The sequence below is a fragment of the Vicugna pacos genome, chromosome 8 (genome assembly GCF_048564905.1).
Source record: "Vicugna pacos chromosome 8, VicPac4, whole genome shotgun sequence".
Classification (NCBI taxonomy): domain Eukaryota; kingdom Metazoa; phylum Chordata; class Mammalia; order Artiodactyla; family Camelidae; genus Vicugna; species Vicugna pacos.
In genome coordinates, this window is record NC_132994.1 from 39,973,564 (window position 1) to 39,991,895 (window position 18,332).

An 18,332-nucleotide genomic window follows, 5' to 3' on the forward strand; every position below is an offset into this window, starting at 1 on the left:
TCTTCTTGGAAAAGCACTAAAAATAATTTTCTAATAGTGACTAATATGCCTCTCTTAAGTCATTAAGACATAATTTGTATAAAATTAGTAACAAAGCCGTTTATTCACTCTTCATCAAGTCACCAAGCAAAAGCAGAGTATTCATCACACTAATCTTTAAATTTCATCACTAAAAACTTAGTTAAAACATACATATCAATTTCTAACCTCTCAGAACAGATTTTAGTCACTGGAACAAATAACTGCTCAGAAAAGCGGGACTGCCTCAATTCCAGTATGATTTGGTAGTCAACATTCTTGTTTTCCAGTTAAAAGAGTTCATGAGCAAACACTCAGCTTTTGGAGGTTTCACTGATCAAGAGAATGTTTCTGAATAGCCTCTGAGCTAACAGTTTTTAACATGGTCACAGATGCAATATCTTCACTCATAACGGCACTGCCAGACATAATCATGTTACCTCTCGACTTTGTACAGTTATGGACGGTGTCCACTCCAGATTAAAGGTATATTGATTGGTTCTTGATAGGCATTTGCTTTACCCTATTCCAGCCTGGACATTTCATGTGCATGTCCAAGCCAAGCTGCTTGTGGAGGATTTCGACAACAGGATGACCAAAGCTGATGTTGGGAACAAAACATATGTAAGTGCGGAAATCGGCCACGGAGTCCAGCATCCAGGAGCTCTTGAACCCAAATGTGCCAGATTGCTGTTAAGGGTGGACAGACCAATCTTGCAGCTGGACACCATTGTACCAAGAGAATGGTATCTTTTGATGAACTGAATCTTTCTTTTACCAATATGTTGTAACCCTCTTTATGATTCATTTTCTCTTAAAGTTTTTTTTGTCTGGTGTCAACATAGCCACTATAGCAATATTTCGGTTAAAAATTGTCTGCTATATCTTTTCCTCATCATTTTATTTTCAGCACTGTCTTTACTTACCAGAGTTTGGTTTATTTACTCTGACCACTGATGTATTTGGATTCATTTCGACCATGTTATTTTGTCTTATTTCTCATTTTTTCTATTCTCTCTTTTCCCTCCCTTCCTTTGTCTTTTGAACTAATTTCATTTATCTTTCTATTTTTTAAAAATCTCTACTTGTTTGAAAGTTCGTATGTTTGTTACCCTAGGAATTTTAACATACATATTTAACCTAACAAAACCTTAAGTTAACCAATATCTTTACTTTCCTCTCAATGAATGCAAAAATCTTACTCCTTTACAACTTACATGCTATTTTTTCTGACCCCAAATTTAGATATTTTTAGAATTTATAGCCAATATTTATTTTGACTTAACAGTTCTTACTTTTTTTTTTCTTTTTCATTCATTCCTTCTTGAATTTTAGACCTTCCGATGGAAGATTGCTTCTCTTATTCTTATCCTCTGGACATAGCCATATAGTTTTACTAGCTCCTTTATTTTCTAAGACAGCCAGATGCTTCAGGATCATGTTTTATATTTCCTACCCCAGGTCTGGGATCAGCCATTTCTCCACAGAGCCCTGGTTTCTGAATGAAACGGTGTTTAGAAATCAAGATGTGTGCTGTAAGCACCTATCACTACTGGTTTGGTCATTGCTATTGAGGCCTTTTCAATGGACAGAATTAAGAAAAATGTATTTTTAATGACCGAACTGCTATATCAGTATATGTGACTGTTGTCTCATCTATACACATGTTACTGTTAACAATATACTTACTGAAAATAGGGGTTTGTTCTCAGGATAGGGGAGGGGACTTCTTTTTAAAGGTCAGGTATATCCCACTAGAGATATTTTAAAATCACTTGAAATAGTTATTCTCCATGCACCAAGCTGACACATGTTTGTTTAATCTTGCTTTTCAAAAGTTGACTGCCTTTTAAAAAATAATTTAATGTTTTTATAATTATTTAAGACATACTGTTCTAAAGTCAAATATGTAAAACAGGATATATTCAGAAGATTTAGTTTCTATCACTGTCCCCTCCAACATATTTCCTACCCTCCTTTTCTGGGGTTTATTCGTCCATTATTTTTAATATAAAAAGTACATTTACATATCCCCTCCCTCAATTGGAAACAATAGTATACATTACATATGTTTTTCTCCAATATGTTTTTATTCACTCAGCTATGTTTTGTGGCTCATTTTGTAACAGAATGTAGCACTCTTCATTCCTTACTGTACCTGCAGAGTACTCCATTATGGGGACACACCATCATTTATTCAATTAATCCCCTGTTGATGGATATTTAAACTGTTTTCAGTCTTTGCCATTGTAAGCAGCATAACAGGCACCTCATAATTACCACCAAATCCCAGTTCAGTCCACTGACAATATAAGCTTCTTGGATTCTGGCTTCATGTGGATGTCCATCCTCTCAGTTTCACTAGGCCTCATGTTTTTGTTTATTCTCCCTAACATATGACCACCTAGGATACCCAGATGCCCCTATGGCAAATAGCAGCATAAGATACACTTAACTCTGCATTTTTACTTTCTTACTGTCTGTAGTAAGGATCTTCCTTCTTTCCCTGGGAGTTGAGCCAAGTGTTTTAAAAGATACTTTAAAAATATTTTAACCAGGATTTTTAGTTCAATACTGGATGATTTCTTTGGACATCTGGTCTTCAATCTAACTGGAAATGGAAATCATCACATCCATGCTTACAAACATTTTCTTTGAAGTTTTCTATAATATTTAGAATATCCCAGGAGTCTTCAAGCAGAGCATACAAAAAGACTTTCAAAGTATACAGAGTAATATATTTTTAAGAGAACTGATTTCCAGATCTTTAAACTCTATATACTCTTTCCTAAAACTGATCTGTCCAAGTCTGCCATTTCTCCTTTCTCACCTCTCCTCACAATCAACTTTGTACTATTACACCCCAAAAGCACTTCTCACTCATTATGACTCTTATTTAAGCTTTGCTCAGTGGTGCAAACACCTGCATGACAAACTGGTAATTCAAGTGGACAGCTGCTAAAGAAAGAGTTCCAGAGGGTCAGAGGAGAGAGCGCCATTGTGCAAAATGCTCCAGCTGGTAACGCCCTGGTTTGTCTAGAGGGTGAACTCATAAGGCTTCCTGCCTTCTCCATCCATCTCAGAGTTGAACTAAGAAGCGAGATTAGTGTCACAGGAATGTGTACTCACATTTTCATTTTTAAATCAAAGTAAGACTTTTCCTAACAGAAAGTAAGTCCAAGTTTTATTTGGCTTATGAGTTTGACAGCGAGGACTGGCTTTGTCCTTAAAGTTACAAAGCAGACATCCTCCATAAATTGGATGAGCTAACTATGTAGCTTCAAGGTTATAAAGGAAACTATATTTAAAGTACATTTAATATACAATAAACTGGAAATGATATCACTTGAACTACTCATGTTTATGATTTTAAAATTACAGACACCAAATTAAAGATGTGTGAGAAGAGATAATTTTAAAAGCTGTCTTATGGCTTATTCAAGTTTGAAGACCACTGACACATACTATTTTTCTTTCTCTAATGTTTTTGTCTTTTTTAAATTGCTTTTACAATAACTGTTTCAGTACTTTCATCATTTTAGAATAGGTTTTGAAATGAATAGTTCTTGGTTTATAAGACTTTGTAAACTTGTTTCACCTAGTTGCAAACTAGGATAAAAGCTCACTGGGAAAAAAGAATACCCAGAGGGCCTATCCAGTCACCAAATACAGTAGAACTTTGGTTGAAAACTCATTTAGGTTTGAAAGAGCCCTTAGTGATTTAATTCAACATATAATGACATGCACAGAGCGTTCGTTTTAACATTATCTCTGATGGCCAAAAACTGGACTAAATATTCAGATAAGTTGTGGCATATTTATACACTGGATTATTATAACATAATAATAATGAATGAACTCAAAAAATTTGTGGGTGAATCTCACAATATAATGTTGAGTATAAGAATCCACAAGTGCATACTGTGTAATTCCATTTACATAAAGTTCAAAAACAGGCAAGATTAATCTATACTGATAAAACTCACAACAGTGGTTACCTCTGGAGGGTCATGACTGACAGAGGGCAGGAAGGAGGCTTCTGAGGGGCTGCTGATGTTCTACATCTCGGCCTTGGACGCGGTTATGCAGGTGTGTTCACTACGTAAAAATCTATCAAGCTGCATACACTTTTGTGCACTCTCTGAATGTATGTTATGCAACAACAAAAGTTTACTAAAAAGTAAAAATAAAAAAGACTGTGGTTCTTGTCACTAAAATAAAACATCGGCAAACATTTTCTTAACTATCCTATTTTACCTATCTTTTATGTTTGCTGAGAATAGTGATGACATTCCAGGAACACTCTGCCAGTCAGAGGATCATTTCGCTTTGGCCTGTGCAGCCAATGCAGCTTCTTCTCGCCACTTAGCTTTCTTTGCCAGGTTCCAACTTGTTAAGGATTCATGTCGTTCTGCAGCCTGCAGAAACAAACAAACAAGCAAACAGAACTTTTGACTCTCTGGAAAGGATCTGTGTTTTAGATAGCGATACACAGGAGAGACTCTATGAAAAGGAGAAAAGGAATATAAAACATGTCACACAAATCATTTAAGAAAAATGATCCTTTGGTACAAAAAAAAATTTACTTAAGTTTCTAGACTTCTAGTCAACAGGACAGCTGATGTCAGAAATCTGTCCCCAGCCTCTCTTGGCACACACAGACATATTTGCTGGATAAAAAGTAACAAGTATATGTTCAAATACCAAATTAAGCTCAAAATCAAGGGAGGGAAGTCCTCAGTTCCAAGACATAGAAAGGATGCAAAAGGCATGAATTGGTGAGGAATGAGGACTAAAGCCAGGATTAAAGGAAATGGCTTCAAACAGAGGCATTAGGGAAAAAATATTGGCCTTAACAGCTGTGGGCCGAGAGTTTAATTTCTACACCAACAGGCAAGTTCAGTATTTGGATCTTCAGCATGGAGCTGAGGTATTCCTGTGAAATGACTAAAACTCCTTTCACCAGCCCAAGGAACTGGCAAGGAAACTAGGCATTTATCTGGGGGGTAAAATCACCTGTGAAAAGAAAAGACAATTAGCATCATAATCAGGAGGTAGATCTAAGGAAATAACTTAAGTGTGGCACAGAGATAAACAGACAAAAAATAGAAAAGAGAAGTTAAGAGACATGGAGAATAGAACCAGAAGTTCCAACATACCTTCCAAAGAGGTGGGAAGAAGAGTTAGAACGGGGGAAGAGGCCACATGTGGAGTTGTAACAGCTTAGACTTTTTCAGAAGTAAGGAAAGCTATGGGTCGTCAGACCAAAGAACATACAAAGTCCTCGGCAGAATAAATAAAAATTGAATAGACATCGATGGATGTCTAATATGCATCTCACACTTAATACATCCAAAATATAGGGCTTGATATATTATGCCTGCCATGCCTACCAGTTCCTTCCCCAGCTGACACATCTCAACAAATCACAGCACCATCCATCCAGGTGCTCAAGTCAAAAAACACAGGCTTTCTGGTTTCATTCTTCCATTTTCTCTTCTCTTTCCACACTGAATTTACCACAAAGTTCTATCCTTTTTACTTTCTGAAATATATCTCAATTTGCTAACCATTTCTCCATCTTCATCTGACACCTTCTTAGTTAAGGTACATGCATTAAATACTCAAAATGAAAGGTGAACTGGAGAGGCAAGAGGGACAGAAGTGAGACCATTTAAAAGATATTGCAATAAACTAGGCAAAGATGTTGGTTATCCCAGACCAGGGTGACATCAGCAGAGATGGTGAGGAGGGGCCCAGCTGTGGATATATTTTAAGGTGGAGCCGAAAGGATTCCTGCTGATGTACAATGACTTACTCATGAGCAGCTGGAAAGATAATAAAACCTGAGCGAGGTCATTTTAGGTGGGGTGGTCAGGGAAGCTTTCTGAGGAGAATGAGAATAAGTCATATATGATAAGGCCAGGGGAAGGAAGGAAAGCCTAGAGAGAAGAAGGAGTTGGGCGTATTAAAAAGTAAAAATAAAAATAACTAGTGTGGATGAAGCATAAGGAAGAAAGGGATGATGGTATGAAACATGGAGGGTCCAGACGGTATCAGGTTCCAACCTGTCTTTCAGGAGCTAAAGAATCATCAACTGGGTGGGCAGCCATCTTATCTAGCGTAGGTTAAAAACAAGAGACTGACTTTCTTCATTTCAATGTTTAAATGTTCAATCCAGCAAATATTTAAGAAATTTTCCATTTGATGAGAATAATTTCAAAGCATAAGTTCTTTGCCAAGCCAACAGAAATGAACAGACACGTACATAACATCAGAAAGCTGTAAAGTACTGGGCTCAAACACTCTTGGAAACCTGCGAAGTAGAGAAGAGCTGAATCCTAGGACTGGGCAGAATGGCAGTTGGCTAAGCATGCCCAGAGAGCAAAGAGGTATCGATCCAAGCAAACTATTCTGTGTGATGTGGCTGCCAAAGCCTAGTTCCAACTCTGGCTGCATTACTAAAATGCGCTTATAAACATGAAGAAGTTTTAATCACGCTCTAAAGGGTTCAGTTGCAGGTGCCACGATGAAGCACACTGATATCCTGGAGTGTGTCCAGACGCAAGTTCAAAAGAGGAAAGCTGTCAGGGATGGAGAAAGTAGGACTGGAGAAGGGAAGACTCCTGATACTCATGGGGCAGCTTTTCATGGTAAAAAGTGATCAGCAGATGAAAAGATTAAGGGTAGCAAGAAACAAAATTAGAGAGCAATGCTCTCTTAATTTCCCTCTAGGATCCACATATTAGAGATAGCAAGGAAAGGGCTCATATACAGGATTCAGGCAAACTAGTCTGCCTTGGTCATCACTTCCAGCTTTTGAACTTCTATTTCACGACTCTATGCAAAAGCTAATTGAGTTCATGATTTAAGGAATGATCTAGTTTGGATACTGTTCATACAACAAAGTTCTTCCTGTGCAGATTTATAACCAGGCTATAAACTGTCCTGTTTTTGTTTTTGCTTATCTTATAAATGGAAGCAAGCTTCTGACCCTCCTACCTATGTAATTTGTTGACTCCAATTTCCATGAACAAATTTATTTCCAGTATGTCAGATACATGTGGGTGGCTCAAGGTGTCTAAGATAAAATTGAAAGAACAGCAATCATTCCGTAAAGGAGAACAAAGCTCATAATCTTTCTTCGAATTCACAAGTCTATCTTTATTTTAGAGGTACTCACCCTTTTGCCTGACGCTATCACTGCAAAGCAGGCGATAATCGTGAGTCCAATCATTATGTAACAAGCTTTCACTCGAGCTTTGTTTCTTGCAGCATCTATCATTTCTGGCCTAAACCAAGATGTATATTCTGTTAATTACATTAAAGTAAATTACATTACATGATTTGTTATGTAAATATTCCAAAAATTTCCCTGAATGCAAACGGCAGATGTGAAAGACTTCCAAATGCTAGCCCATTATTTTACCAATTTCAATTGAACAGTATTTATGCAGATCCTAGCTAAAGTTGGCCACCAAGAAACCACGGTGCAGTATATTTAGGTTCTAATTGCTCAAAATATAATGAATACATATTATGACTTGACTCTTTTTACTGACTGGGATAAAAGAAAGAATGCATGTCCATGTATGTCTATGAATTGTGTTCATTTGGCCCCTGTGTCATTAAATGGGCTTTGTTTTCAAACAGGTTGTTTTTTAAAACTCATTTTCATCATTTTGTTTTCTCACTAGCTTCCCAGTATCTTCTTGCCCCCTCACATCTTACCTCTATTACAGAGATTTGTGAAGATGGCTCTTATTACACTACTGTTATATATTACACATTTTGTGAGAATGTCTGTTAGAGAAAGGGGGTTTCCTTCATGACTTATGCATGAAGTTTTCAGAAGAAATGATCAAAATCACGATAATTTATTGAAGAAAAATACCTTTGTTTTCTTATTATTCTGAAATTTTCTATGCTTATTTGAATACTGTGTAGTCTTATAGAATTTATTAATAAAGTTATATGCAAGTTGTCCAGATTTTAGTGGTACTACTAACAAAGAGTAGTGTTACAAAAGTAATCACACCTGTGGGCCTTTTTTGTTGAACTTTAACAACGTACAGTAATATGAAGTGGCAGTTTATATTAATGATTTTTGAGAATGCACTCAGCAGCAGTCTTTCTTACCTAATTTCAAGTTTGAATAGAATGGAATTTTATAAAGAATTCCAGAAAGACAAGTTGCAATTCCTTTTAAAAATGAAGAAAATTTTCTTTAACTTTTCCACTAGTTGAAAGAACACAGAAAACCAATATCTAGCCTGTTTCCCTCAGATTTTAGACAGATTAATGAAAGTTTTAAGATGTTAGTTGCAAACAGGTAAATATGAGGACATTATTAGATTATATTTGTTGACTTTTGCTCCAGATGGAACCTAAAAGATCTGATCTTTTTCACCCATCTATCTGGCTTTGATCTACTATACCAAATTAGTTTAACACTGAAAAAAACAAAAGAAAAAATACACTTATTATTAAATATCATTAGTGTACAGTACAAAAATTATAGGTCAGTCGTTAATTATATGTCCATTAAGAACATAAAAAGTGAAGCTGTTTACACTGTAAATCTAACAGTTAGCTTAGGAGCCATAGCCCTCCTAAATTGCAGTATTTTAAAAATTATAGAAAATAATAAACTGAAAAATATTCAAATACTTTCATGTTTCAAACCTTAAACTATAATACCTTTCATAGGCATATTGTTCAAAGTTAAATTCTCCTGTTTATAATTCCTCTTTTGACTGTGATCCTGGGGGAATTAAATTATTTCTGTAAAATGGGTCTCTTCACAGACACAGCTATGTTAACACAGTAATAGGCCTAGCATCTCTTGACAAGTGTTAATTTATGATAATGCAGGTTTTTTTGCATTCTTGTTTACTCTGCTGCAGCTCAAGAACTCAAAATCCAAAAACACTGAGGGTGGTCTAGATTTTCTGGGCTAATTTCTGCTTTGGGCTAAGTCTGTTAGTTTAGAGGCTATACATCTCAAGAAAAACAAAATTTGCTTTATATTATTAAAAAAATCTTTGTGGTTGAATAAATGCTGAAGACAGGTTTCAAGATCCATATTATTTCAAATTTCGTGTCCGTTTTTCACTAAATAATTTGATCCAAGAAAGGGATAAAAATGTTTGAGAATTCATTATTGGGTGAACATTTCCCATCATATCTGTATTTCCATTTATTTGTGATGCTTTTGGTAACAACTAAATTAAATATAAATAAAAGTGTGGGCGATATGTGCAGAACAAGTTGCAGGCCCAGTTTCCATGGTCCATTCTAACGGGCACTGATTACCGCCTATAAAACTTGAACATCCTTATTTGATATCATAGTTCTAATCTCCTTATTTTTTTGTTAAGATCAGTTTAAAAAGTAGTAGATTAATTTAATTTTTACTTTCCTTCCTGCCCTTTTTATCCACTCCCTTGTAAAGTGCTGGGAAGTTTTTTGGGCTTTGCATAAATTGAAACTGGAAAGCGGTTTTTACGGGTTACATTTTCTTTCTTCCTTTTTTTTTTTCTTTTTCTTTTTAACATATTACGTTTACCCTGGAGGTGAAATCGTCAGCTTGAGTTTTATCAAGCGAACCTCTATCATGGGTTTGGTATGGTTCAGAGATCAGCGATGCTGATACTTGGTGGGTCCTAATCGGAGTAAATCTGATGCTCAAAGGGCTGCAGAACCGTGGACACTAAGCACCTCCTGCCCCAGAAGACCACGTCAAGTGCATGTGGCTCCTTCCCAGAGACTCTCCAGCCACCCTACTAGCCATGAGGCACCCCCAACCCACGGTGCACGCGGAGGCCATGCTGCGCCTTCGATTTGGCTTGATTGTTCCATTGCCCCGCAGCTCGCTGGGGGTGGGTATCTGGGCGATGGTGGAAGTGCCCACCGAACTTCTGGGCCTTCAGCCAGCTTCAACAGTCTCCCTGTAAGCTTAGTTTAGCTCTCACCACCCAGTCAAATAGCTTGATTTTTAACCGCACTAGGGGTGCGTAAGTAAATTCCTTCAGGTGGTGGATGATACAGTCAAGACCTGTGTGGCTCTGCGGCTGCCTTCGCTCAAGGAGGCACGGAGATGGACCCCGCGCCCTCCATGCCCAAGCCGGTCCCTCCCGGGCGCACGAAACCCAGTACAAGCCACACTTACGGAACCCGAGGCGGGATCTCCTCCATCGCTTTGAAACGCCCAGTCCACAGCAGGATTTTCTTGTCAAACTGCGACGGCGTGTGCTCGGCGGGAACCCTGTGGATCTTTCCTGCTGCGAAAGCGACAGGGATGGACGGAGGAACCGACAGACGAACCATACAATGAATCAGGGCGCGCTCACACCTCGACCCGCCGGCCCCGGCTCCTCGCCCGCACCTCCACGGACCCCCGTCCCAGGCCATTCCCAGCCCCGGCTCACCGGAACCTTGGGGCCCCGAGCTGCTGGGAGCCCCGCCGCTGGAGTACTGCCGGAGACCTCTGGGCCGGAGAGACGCGACGGGCCGTCGCTCGGCTTCTGGAGGCGCTCCCGGGGGGCAGTGGGGGACGCGCCCCAGGCGGAGGCGCAGGAGGCCCCTGACGGCGGCGAGCATGCTGCGCCCAGTTCCTGCGCCCGCAGCCGAGCGCCCAGCCGGAGGGCAAACATCCCGGACCCCGGCCCCGCCCCGCGCCGCCCTGCGCCACTCCCAGGGGAGCCCCGGATGCGCAGCTGGAGCCTCTGTCGTGCGCACACGGAGCTCCCGGTCCCCGCCCCCGCCGGCGACCCCGGATCAGGGGGTCGCGACCCTTGGGCTGATTCCCTCGGCGGGCAGCCTCCGGGGAGCAGCCTGCCTCTGCTGGACTACTTTCCTCCTGAGACAGCTCTTCTTAAAGACATTGCTTTGTGTTGAGTAGAAACGCGTTTCCACCAGGCATTCACCCTTTGGTTCCACTGTCCGGTGCTCAAGAGAATAAATCTAAACCCTCTTCTCCAGGGCAAGCCAACAGTCCTTCAAGTACAGGTCGCTTCAAATGCTTACCAAGTAAGTGTAAAGACATTCGACAAACTTCTGATTTTCCCATGAGGAGGGTTTTAGAAGTTAGCTTCTCATCCCATCGTCCACTCACCTACTTTTCTCTTTTCGAGGCAAGACAACCTCAGTTCCTACAGCTGTTTTTCTCCATCTCTCTCTTTTTTTTTTTCTTTCACCGTAAACGCTCCAAACTCCCTTCAAAATGAGCCTTTCTACTGCCTTCCACAGTCTTCCTTCTCAAGAAGAGGGGAAGAATTTTCTATTCTCTGGTTTCTAAATGGAAACAGGGACTCAGAAAGGCCGTGTAGGAAAGCTGTCTGCTCTGAAGGAATTTACTGATTCTAAGTCCTCATGTTCCAGGGACAGCAGACCCCAGCCAAGTGAAAGTGCTCTTCAGGACTGACCAGCCCCTGGTCCAGCTCACCCTCCCCTTTCCCATCTCTGGAGTTCCTTTCATACCCTGACTCTCCCTTACTTTCAGTTGAATCTCCAGATATTTCTTTTCTTACTAACTAATCTGTCAGGCTCTTGAAGGCGAGATCTCTGTAACTCTGTGACTTTTACGTAACGGTGTTTAACAAAAGAAGACAGATTCATTTCTCTGTAGAGAAATATGCATTTAGGGGAGTGATTATAGAAAGAACATGGGCTTTCCCTTCATACTAAGGTTTAAACCGCAGATCTGTGACTTAAGGGTTGCACAATTATGAACACATAATTAAAGTCATCAGTTTTGGTCTCATTTGTAAAATAAGAATTCCTGCCTCTCAAATTCATTAATGCGGCAGCTACAAAAAAAAACCCTACTGTGTGTCAGCTGTGAACAATGTCATGTGGGGATTAGCAGATGAAAAAGTAGGATGAAAAAGATAAGCAGGGGTTGGTGATAGCTATTTGGAAAGTATAGTTCGAGATATGCCTCTCAATGTGTCTGGCACATAATAGCACTTCAAAGATGTTATGGTTTCTTTCCCATCACATTCTTTGTTTAACTAGTCCCCAAATGCAAGGGCATTTTCATTCGTGAAATCTCTTGTAGTGAACTGTAGGAGGCTATGAGCTCCCTGGGGGTAAAGATTGTGTCTTATTCACCACTATATCACAAGTATGTAGCTAAAACATTGGCACTTAGTAGATACCTAATAGATATCTGTTCAATAAATGAATACATGGAATGCAAATCTTCAGTAATAAATAGACTCCATCTGGGCTAGTTTAAGAAGAGACTGAATAGTTGAAGATGTGCTGCAGGATGAAGTGAATGGATTCCCACCTGATGAATTATGTTGTCATAGATAGTATTTGATGACTGCAGGAATAGGCTACTTGAAAATTCTCCCATTATTCGAATGTGTTATTTTTCCTTTCAGTATTTTGTTTTTCCTCACATCACTGAGGAAAAATATCCATAGAGCTAGAGAAAAACATCTCTGTGAAACAACCAATCATTAATAGTTCATCAAGGAATACTAAACTAGCTAAATACGTTTATTTCCCTGGAGAGAACTGGATGTCAGGCTTCTATCTATATGCGATGTTCTATCTCAAGCTTCTCTAGCATTGCAGAACCACAGGGCAAGAGAACTGTGGCTAATGTCATGAGAGAAAGAACAGTTTGCATTCTACTCTCTGTTCCTGACGGGATTAAAATATCACTTTTTGGCAGTGTTCTACATAAGCAAAAAATTACAGCTGCATGAAAGATGTTTTCTTTAGCTCTAGAATTGGAAAAACAACCAAGCAACAACAACAACTCAAATTAACTCCTAGTAGAAGGAAAATCTAATTGTATTCCTTCCTTCCTTTCTTCTTTTAAACCAGGACAGCTCATTTATTTATTTGACACATGTTCATTGAGTGCCTCCTATGTGCTGGTTGCTGTTCTGGGCTCTGAGGTTATAACAGGTAAGCATACAAAAATCTTTGCCCCTTACACAGCTTGTTATTAGTCCATGGTGATTTCAGTTTACCCATCCTGTACTATATTCTTTTTCAGTCCGATGATTCCTCTAATCTGTTTATACTACATTCAGTTTTGTTCCTTCAAGGCTTGTTTTTTTATTGGTACGGTTTATGTTTCCATTTCCTACTGTTAATTGAGTTACTTCTTAAGGTATATTGTTATGACTAGGAATAAATTTTAAATTAAGTTATTATGTAGACTAAGCAGAAAGTGTGGGTAATTTTTAAATTACTGTTACTTTTTTAATTGTTAAAAGCCACTGTGTGCTCAGCACTGGGCTAAGGCAGGAAATGCAAAGATGGCTGTAGTCCCTGAGAAGTTCCCGGTCTGGCTGGGATGGTATTCCCTCATCAGGAAATGCCTTGCTCCCAAAGGAGGAGCTGGGAGGGACCTTAAGTAAGTAACTTGTTTTCCAATCCCCTACTAGTTTCTCTGTAGGGGAAGTTCTAAAGTGCTATTTTCCCTGCAGACCCAGCTTTATAGTTATCTCCAGTGCTTCGGGCAACCTTGTCAAGCAAGGGCCCTATTGCCTGAGGTACTAAGCATGTGCTTAAGGACACCAGCACACACTCAGAATAAGACTTAAAACCCACTAATGAGCTCCTACATACAGATACTCATGTCATTCATTTAAATTCCCATTTTCATGTGTTTTCTTTCATTTGGATTATGCCCTAGGCCCCTGTCCATCTCATCTTCTGATACCCCAGGAAGAGCAGAGTTTGCATCTGGGGAACTGCCAGTTCTCCTATGGACTCAGTATAATCAGCTCAGCCCGTCATTGCTAAAAGTAGATCCATCCCCATTAACCAGTGCCATGCACCTGTAGCATGTTTTTGGCCTGATGTAAAAGAAACCTGTATTTCTCACCATGTCTTATTTGTCTCAGAAGCAGCAGCAGCTCACATAATTCCCTAGAGGCCATGCAAATCATAGCTGTCATCAGAGCAGGCAATTGAGGCTTTGCTCTAGGAAATCAAATTTATATGATGCAAGGGGGGAGGGTATAGCTCAATGGTAGAGTGTATGCTTAGTATGTACAAGGTCCTGGGTTCAATCCCCAGTACCTCCAGCAAATAAACAAACAAATCTAATTACGCCACCCAAATAATTTATATGATGCAAAAAGTTTCTAATAAAGATTGTTAAAATTTTGCAGTTTTAAATTTTGTTTCATTTATATTTGGACAACACAAGTACTTCTATAGCATCAAGGAAAGACTTGAATTTAGTGCTGAGTTGGCACTAAGAGTTAAGCTAAGAATACCAGCTGACATTTAAAGTTTATTATAACAGTCAGTGAGCCAGAGAATGAATTATGAAACATATTTGGACTTTTTTCTTGTTGCTTTCACAAGGGTGAATACTGTAATCATTAAAAAATGTTGAATGAATGAATAAATGGTGGAAAAAGTTTAAAAATTTTAATGGAGATTTGATTCATATGTGTTATAGTTCAAATATTTAGGAAGAAAGGGAAATTTCTATAATCAGTTTTCCCCAAGGAAGAAAATGTGTAAAAGTGAAAATGAGGGATTATTGCCGTGCTAAAATTGAAAGTTGTCATTTTTTGGAGTCAATTTAAAAGCAAATTTTTGCTTCTAAGAATATATCTTTACATTACCATTTCTTAATGCTTATGTTCGGTAAACTAATAAAACATATATATTAGTTTAATGCCTGAATTCATGAATATTGAATTAAACAGAAATATCAATGTAACTGTTTATTATGAAATTATTCTAGAAGTGTTCTTATGAGGATCTTAGTTCCACTTATACTATCCGTAAATAAAAAGTAAAGATAAATTGCCCACCAGGTGGCAGCAGTATTTCAAATTGTTCTATGAACGCACATGAGCAGTGTAGGGGCCTTTCCTTAAATTTTTGTGATACGTATGAGGAGGATGATTTCTGTCCCTGCCCTCAACTAACTCACAGTCTGTATTGTGTAGCTCAAATATATGTCCTTTCTTTCTGATTTTTTTTTCTTTTCCTTTTGATAGTTAAAAATTCTTAGTATAGATCATTCTCAAGTGTCAGAAGAAAAAGTGAGGCTGCTAAGCTATTTTGCCAGTGTTGAGTCTGAGATACCAACTGGTTATGTGATGGGCCTTGGAAGCAAATCATGAGCCTTTTGATGTCACAACCCCTAACCCCCAAAAGTAAATCTAATAGACATTCTCTGATAGTTTTTCCACTGAAAATATATGTGGTTTCAGGCATTCCTTTTTTCCATGATTTTTCTCAGCCTCTAGAGAATTGAAACTGACATTTATTTATTAGAAAGCACTTGTGCTTTAGGGCATCCAGTTCATATTTAATACCTTTGCTTCATAGTCTACTTTTGCCCTAACTAGTAGCAATAGAATTGCAAATTGATGGGAACAGTCTTACTCTTATCATCTGTACATTTCAATATACTCCATTAGGTTATCTAAATATATTGCATATTGTTAAAATAATATTAAAGGTAACATTAAATTATCCCATATTCTCACATCCTGAACACTAACATTTTCTGTTTCTCTGTGCTTCCTTAGAACCTTTATATCCATGTTTATACAAAGTTCTATTTGGAGTACCCATGACAACCAAAACCTTTCACTTATTAGATATAAACCATTTCCATTTTGAAGCCTAATCTTTGTATTTATCTTTTTGTGCAGCATTTGGCTATAAATGTATGTCGTAATTTATTCTATTTCTATGGTGGACCCAGGTTGTTTCTGATTTTATCTGTTGTAATTGGTTACAGGATGTATGATGTTCTAGATGGGCTTTAGTTGAGATATTTTGTTTAATTCTATCTGTAAATATATACTCTCATATTTGTCAAAACTTTTGTTCTGAATTTGATTCCCAACTCTGTCAAGAGCCATGTAAATGCGTATTGTGTATTGTGTATTGTGTATTGTGTGTGTGTGCGTGCATGCACGTGTGCCAACAGTTGTACTCCAGGAAACTGACTTAAGGAAGTAATTCAAACAAACAAAAAATTTCTTAATAATACAATAGTATGATGTTTTTCATGCTTCATTTAAATTCTGGGAATATTAGCATAACTTTATTTTTTGTAATTAATACTTTACTCTTTTTTCTTTTTACATTTCTGTAATAATTGATGTGGAGTTCATTTGCAGTATAAGTTTTAGATCTAAATCAGTTTTCTCTATATTGCACTACCTTTATCCCTGCTTATTAAATAATTTTCACTTCCCTGGAACTATGTGATTTCTTATTTCATTGAATGCTTGAGTATAATGTACAAACCCAATATATTTAGGTTTTTAAATTTCATTTTATTTTTATGTCAGCATTTCATCATATAATTATTGTTACACATCTGGAAGGCCTACTGACTCTTGGCACGTCTCCCGCCTTTATCATTGGTATTTCCTCTTAGAATATTCTTTACCACTTATTTTCTATACAGCTTTTTATTATTTTCATTGTGACAACACCAAATCAGCAAATGAGCTGCTTAAGAAATTATTTTTATTAAAATTTTTATTGTGAACTAAAACGTGCTCCTTACAATGAAAATTCGAACAGTAATGAGACATAGAAAGTGAAAGTCTACTCAATCATGTGGAAACTAGGATTATCAGTTAGATACTTGTCTTCCCAATCTTTATATATATTATATATGCAAAATTATGCAGTTCTGCAGCTGGTTTGCATCATCCACAATGGATGGCAGGGTCTGTTAGTATCTGATCAGATAAACTGACTTCACTTTTTCAAGTGGCTGAAGTCTTTTATTGAACAAATATACCATAATTTATTTAGTGGATTTTTTATAGATATGTAAGTTGTATGAAGTTAAATTTTTAAAATTGTTATAAGGATTGTTACAAGGAACATCATGTACATAAATGTATCTCTGTGTAGTTGACAATTTATTTCTGAGATCTGAATTTTCTAGCAGGAGAATTGCTAAGTCAGAGACTATTCCTTAATTGTGATAGATACTGACAAATTGGCCTCCAAAAAGTTCTTACCCTTCCACCTACAGTATATAATAATTCCTATTTCCAAACTAGTAGAGCTAACTAACATATTTTGAAGGTCCAAGAGTATCTGTCTTTTTCTGGTTGTGTAAACACTGTGTGAAACACACCCTTTCCTCTTGTTCTGTGTCTGGTTTTGATTGACTGACTAGAGAAACGGGTTTATGATTTTAACCTGATACTTGAATGTCTGTAAGATTACTTAACCTATCTTCTTAGACGTTTAAACATTTTAGGTCAAAGGCATGAAAAAGTGTTTATGTACAACTCTGGAAACCTTTTCTCTTTCTCATTTTCAGTGTACGTGTATTTGTATGGTGTAGCAGCAGGTCAGGGTGAATTCACATCCACTTAGCTACCAAATAGCTGTGGACTTTAGGCAAGACACTTAATCTTACTGATCCTTAATTTCCTCCTTGGAAAGAGTTACCAGCCTCACAAGATTGTTGTGAAAACAAATAACAGTGATGAGGTTAGTAATAATATTTTTGAATAGTGATTTATAGCTTTCAAAGCACCTTAGTGTGCATTATGTCTTTAGATCTTTTTAATAACCTTATACGGTAGACGGGACAAGCATTTTTATCATCATTTTTTTCACATAAGAAAACTAAGGCACAGTTAAGATTGGTAACAACATCAAGAAATATTCCTTTGAGAAGTTAATGTTACAACACAAAGGTATCACCAGGGACAAGGAAACACTACATAAGTGCTCCTGGTAGAGAGCTTCAGGGACTCCTCTGTGTGTGTGTGTGTGGCAGGGCGGGGCGGGGGGGGATTCTTTCTTTCTTCTTCTTCTAACATCTCTGTGGATGTTTTACTATGAAGAAAAGACCAGTCTGTGACCATCGTTCTCTCTCTGCTTTTCCCACCAGTACTCTTTGCATATGGCTATAGAGAAAAGTTTAATTACTAGAAAATAGAAATGTGTGATTTGTAAAAGTACAAGTGATAAAACTACTGTGACTTATTGGACAGCTAATGCTTTTGTATATCAGTTCATCTCACCCATGCCCAGTGGAAATAGGACAGGCAAGTTTCCTCTTGCCTCGGTCACCACTGGAAGCCTTGGTTATGCATCTAGCTTGTAACTTCTGTTTCCTCAGCTTTCATGAAAACTTTATCACAAGTGCTGATTTGGGGCCTTGCACATCAGGTTATTAGGGTTAGTCCCAGAATGCAATACACGTTGACTCTTAGAGGAGAACAGGAAAAGGACCCTGTCTCATGTGTCATAGCAAAGTGCTTTGTCATTTTCTCCCCCATGCTGGAGGGTGAAGTGGTATATGTATACATGCATATATATTTTCTTTC

The 18,332-nt window shown here is 38.0% G+C and overlaps 1 protein-coding gene across 2 annotated transcripts; it reads right to left on the bottom strand.

Moving 5' to 3' along the window:
- Positions 1-3,885: 3,885 nt before the first annotated feature.
- FAM162B (family with sequence similarity 162 member B) lies at positions 3,886-10,696 on the bottom strand. 2 transcript variants are annotated; one of them, XM_006205688.4, is made up of 4 exons: positions 10,449-10,696; positions 10,190-10,298; positions 7,202-7,310; positions 3,886-4,436 (listed from the first exon to the last, which is right to left on the bottom strand). In XM_006205688.4, the coding sequence occupies exons 1-4, from the start codon at positions 10,618-10,620 to the stop codon at positions 4,338-4,340; spliced, it is 489 nt and encodes a 162-aa protein (XP_006205750.2). In that variant the 5' UTR covers positions 10,621-10,696; the 3' UTR covers positions 3,886-4,337. The 2 variants fall into 2 exon arrangements, with proteins under 2 accessions (XP_006205750.2, XP_015095894.2); XM_015240408.3 differs by having other exon boundaries at positions 10,190-10,301; positions 10,449-10,695.
- Between the last annotated feature and the right edge of the window lie 7,636 nt (positions 10,697-18,332).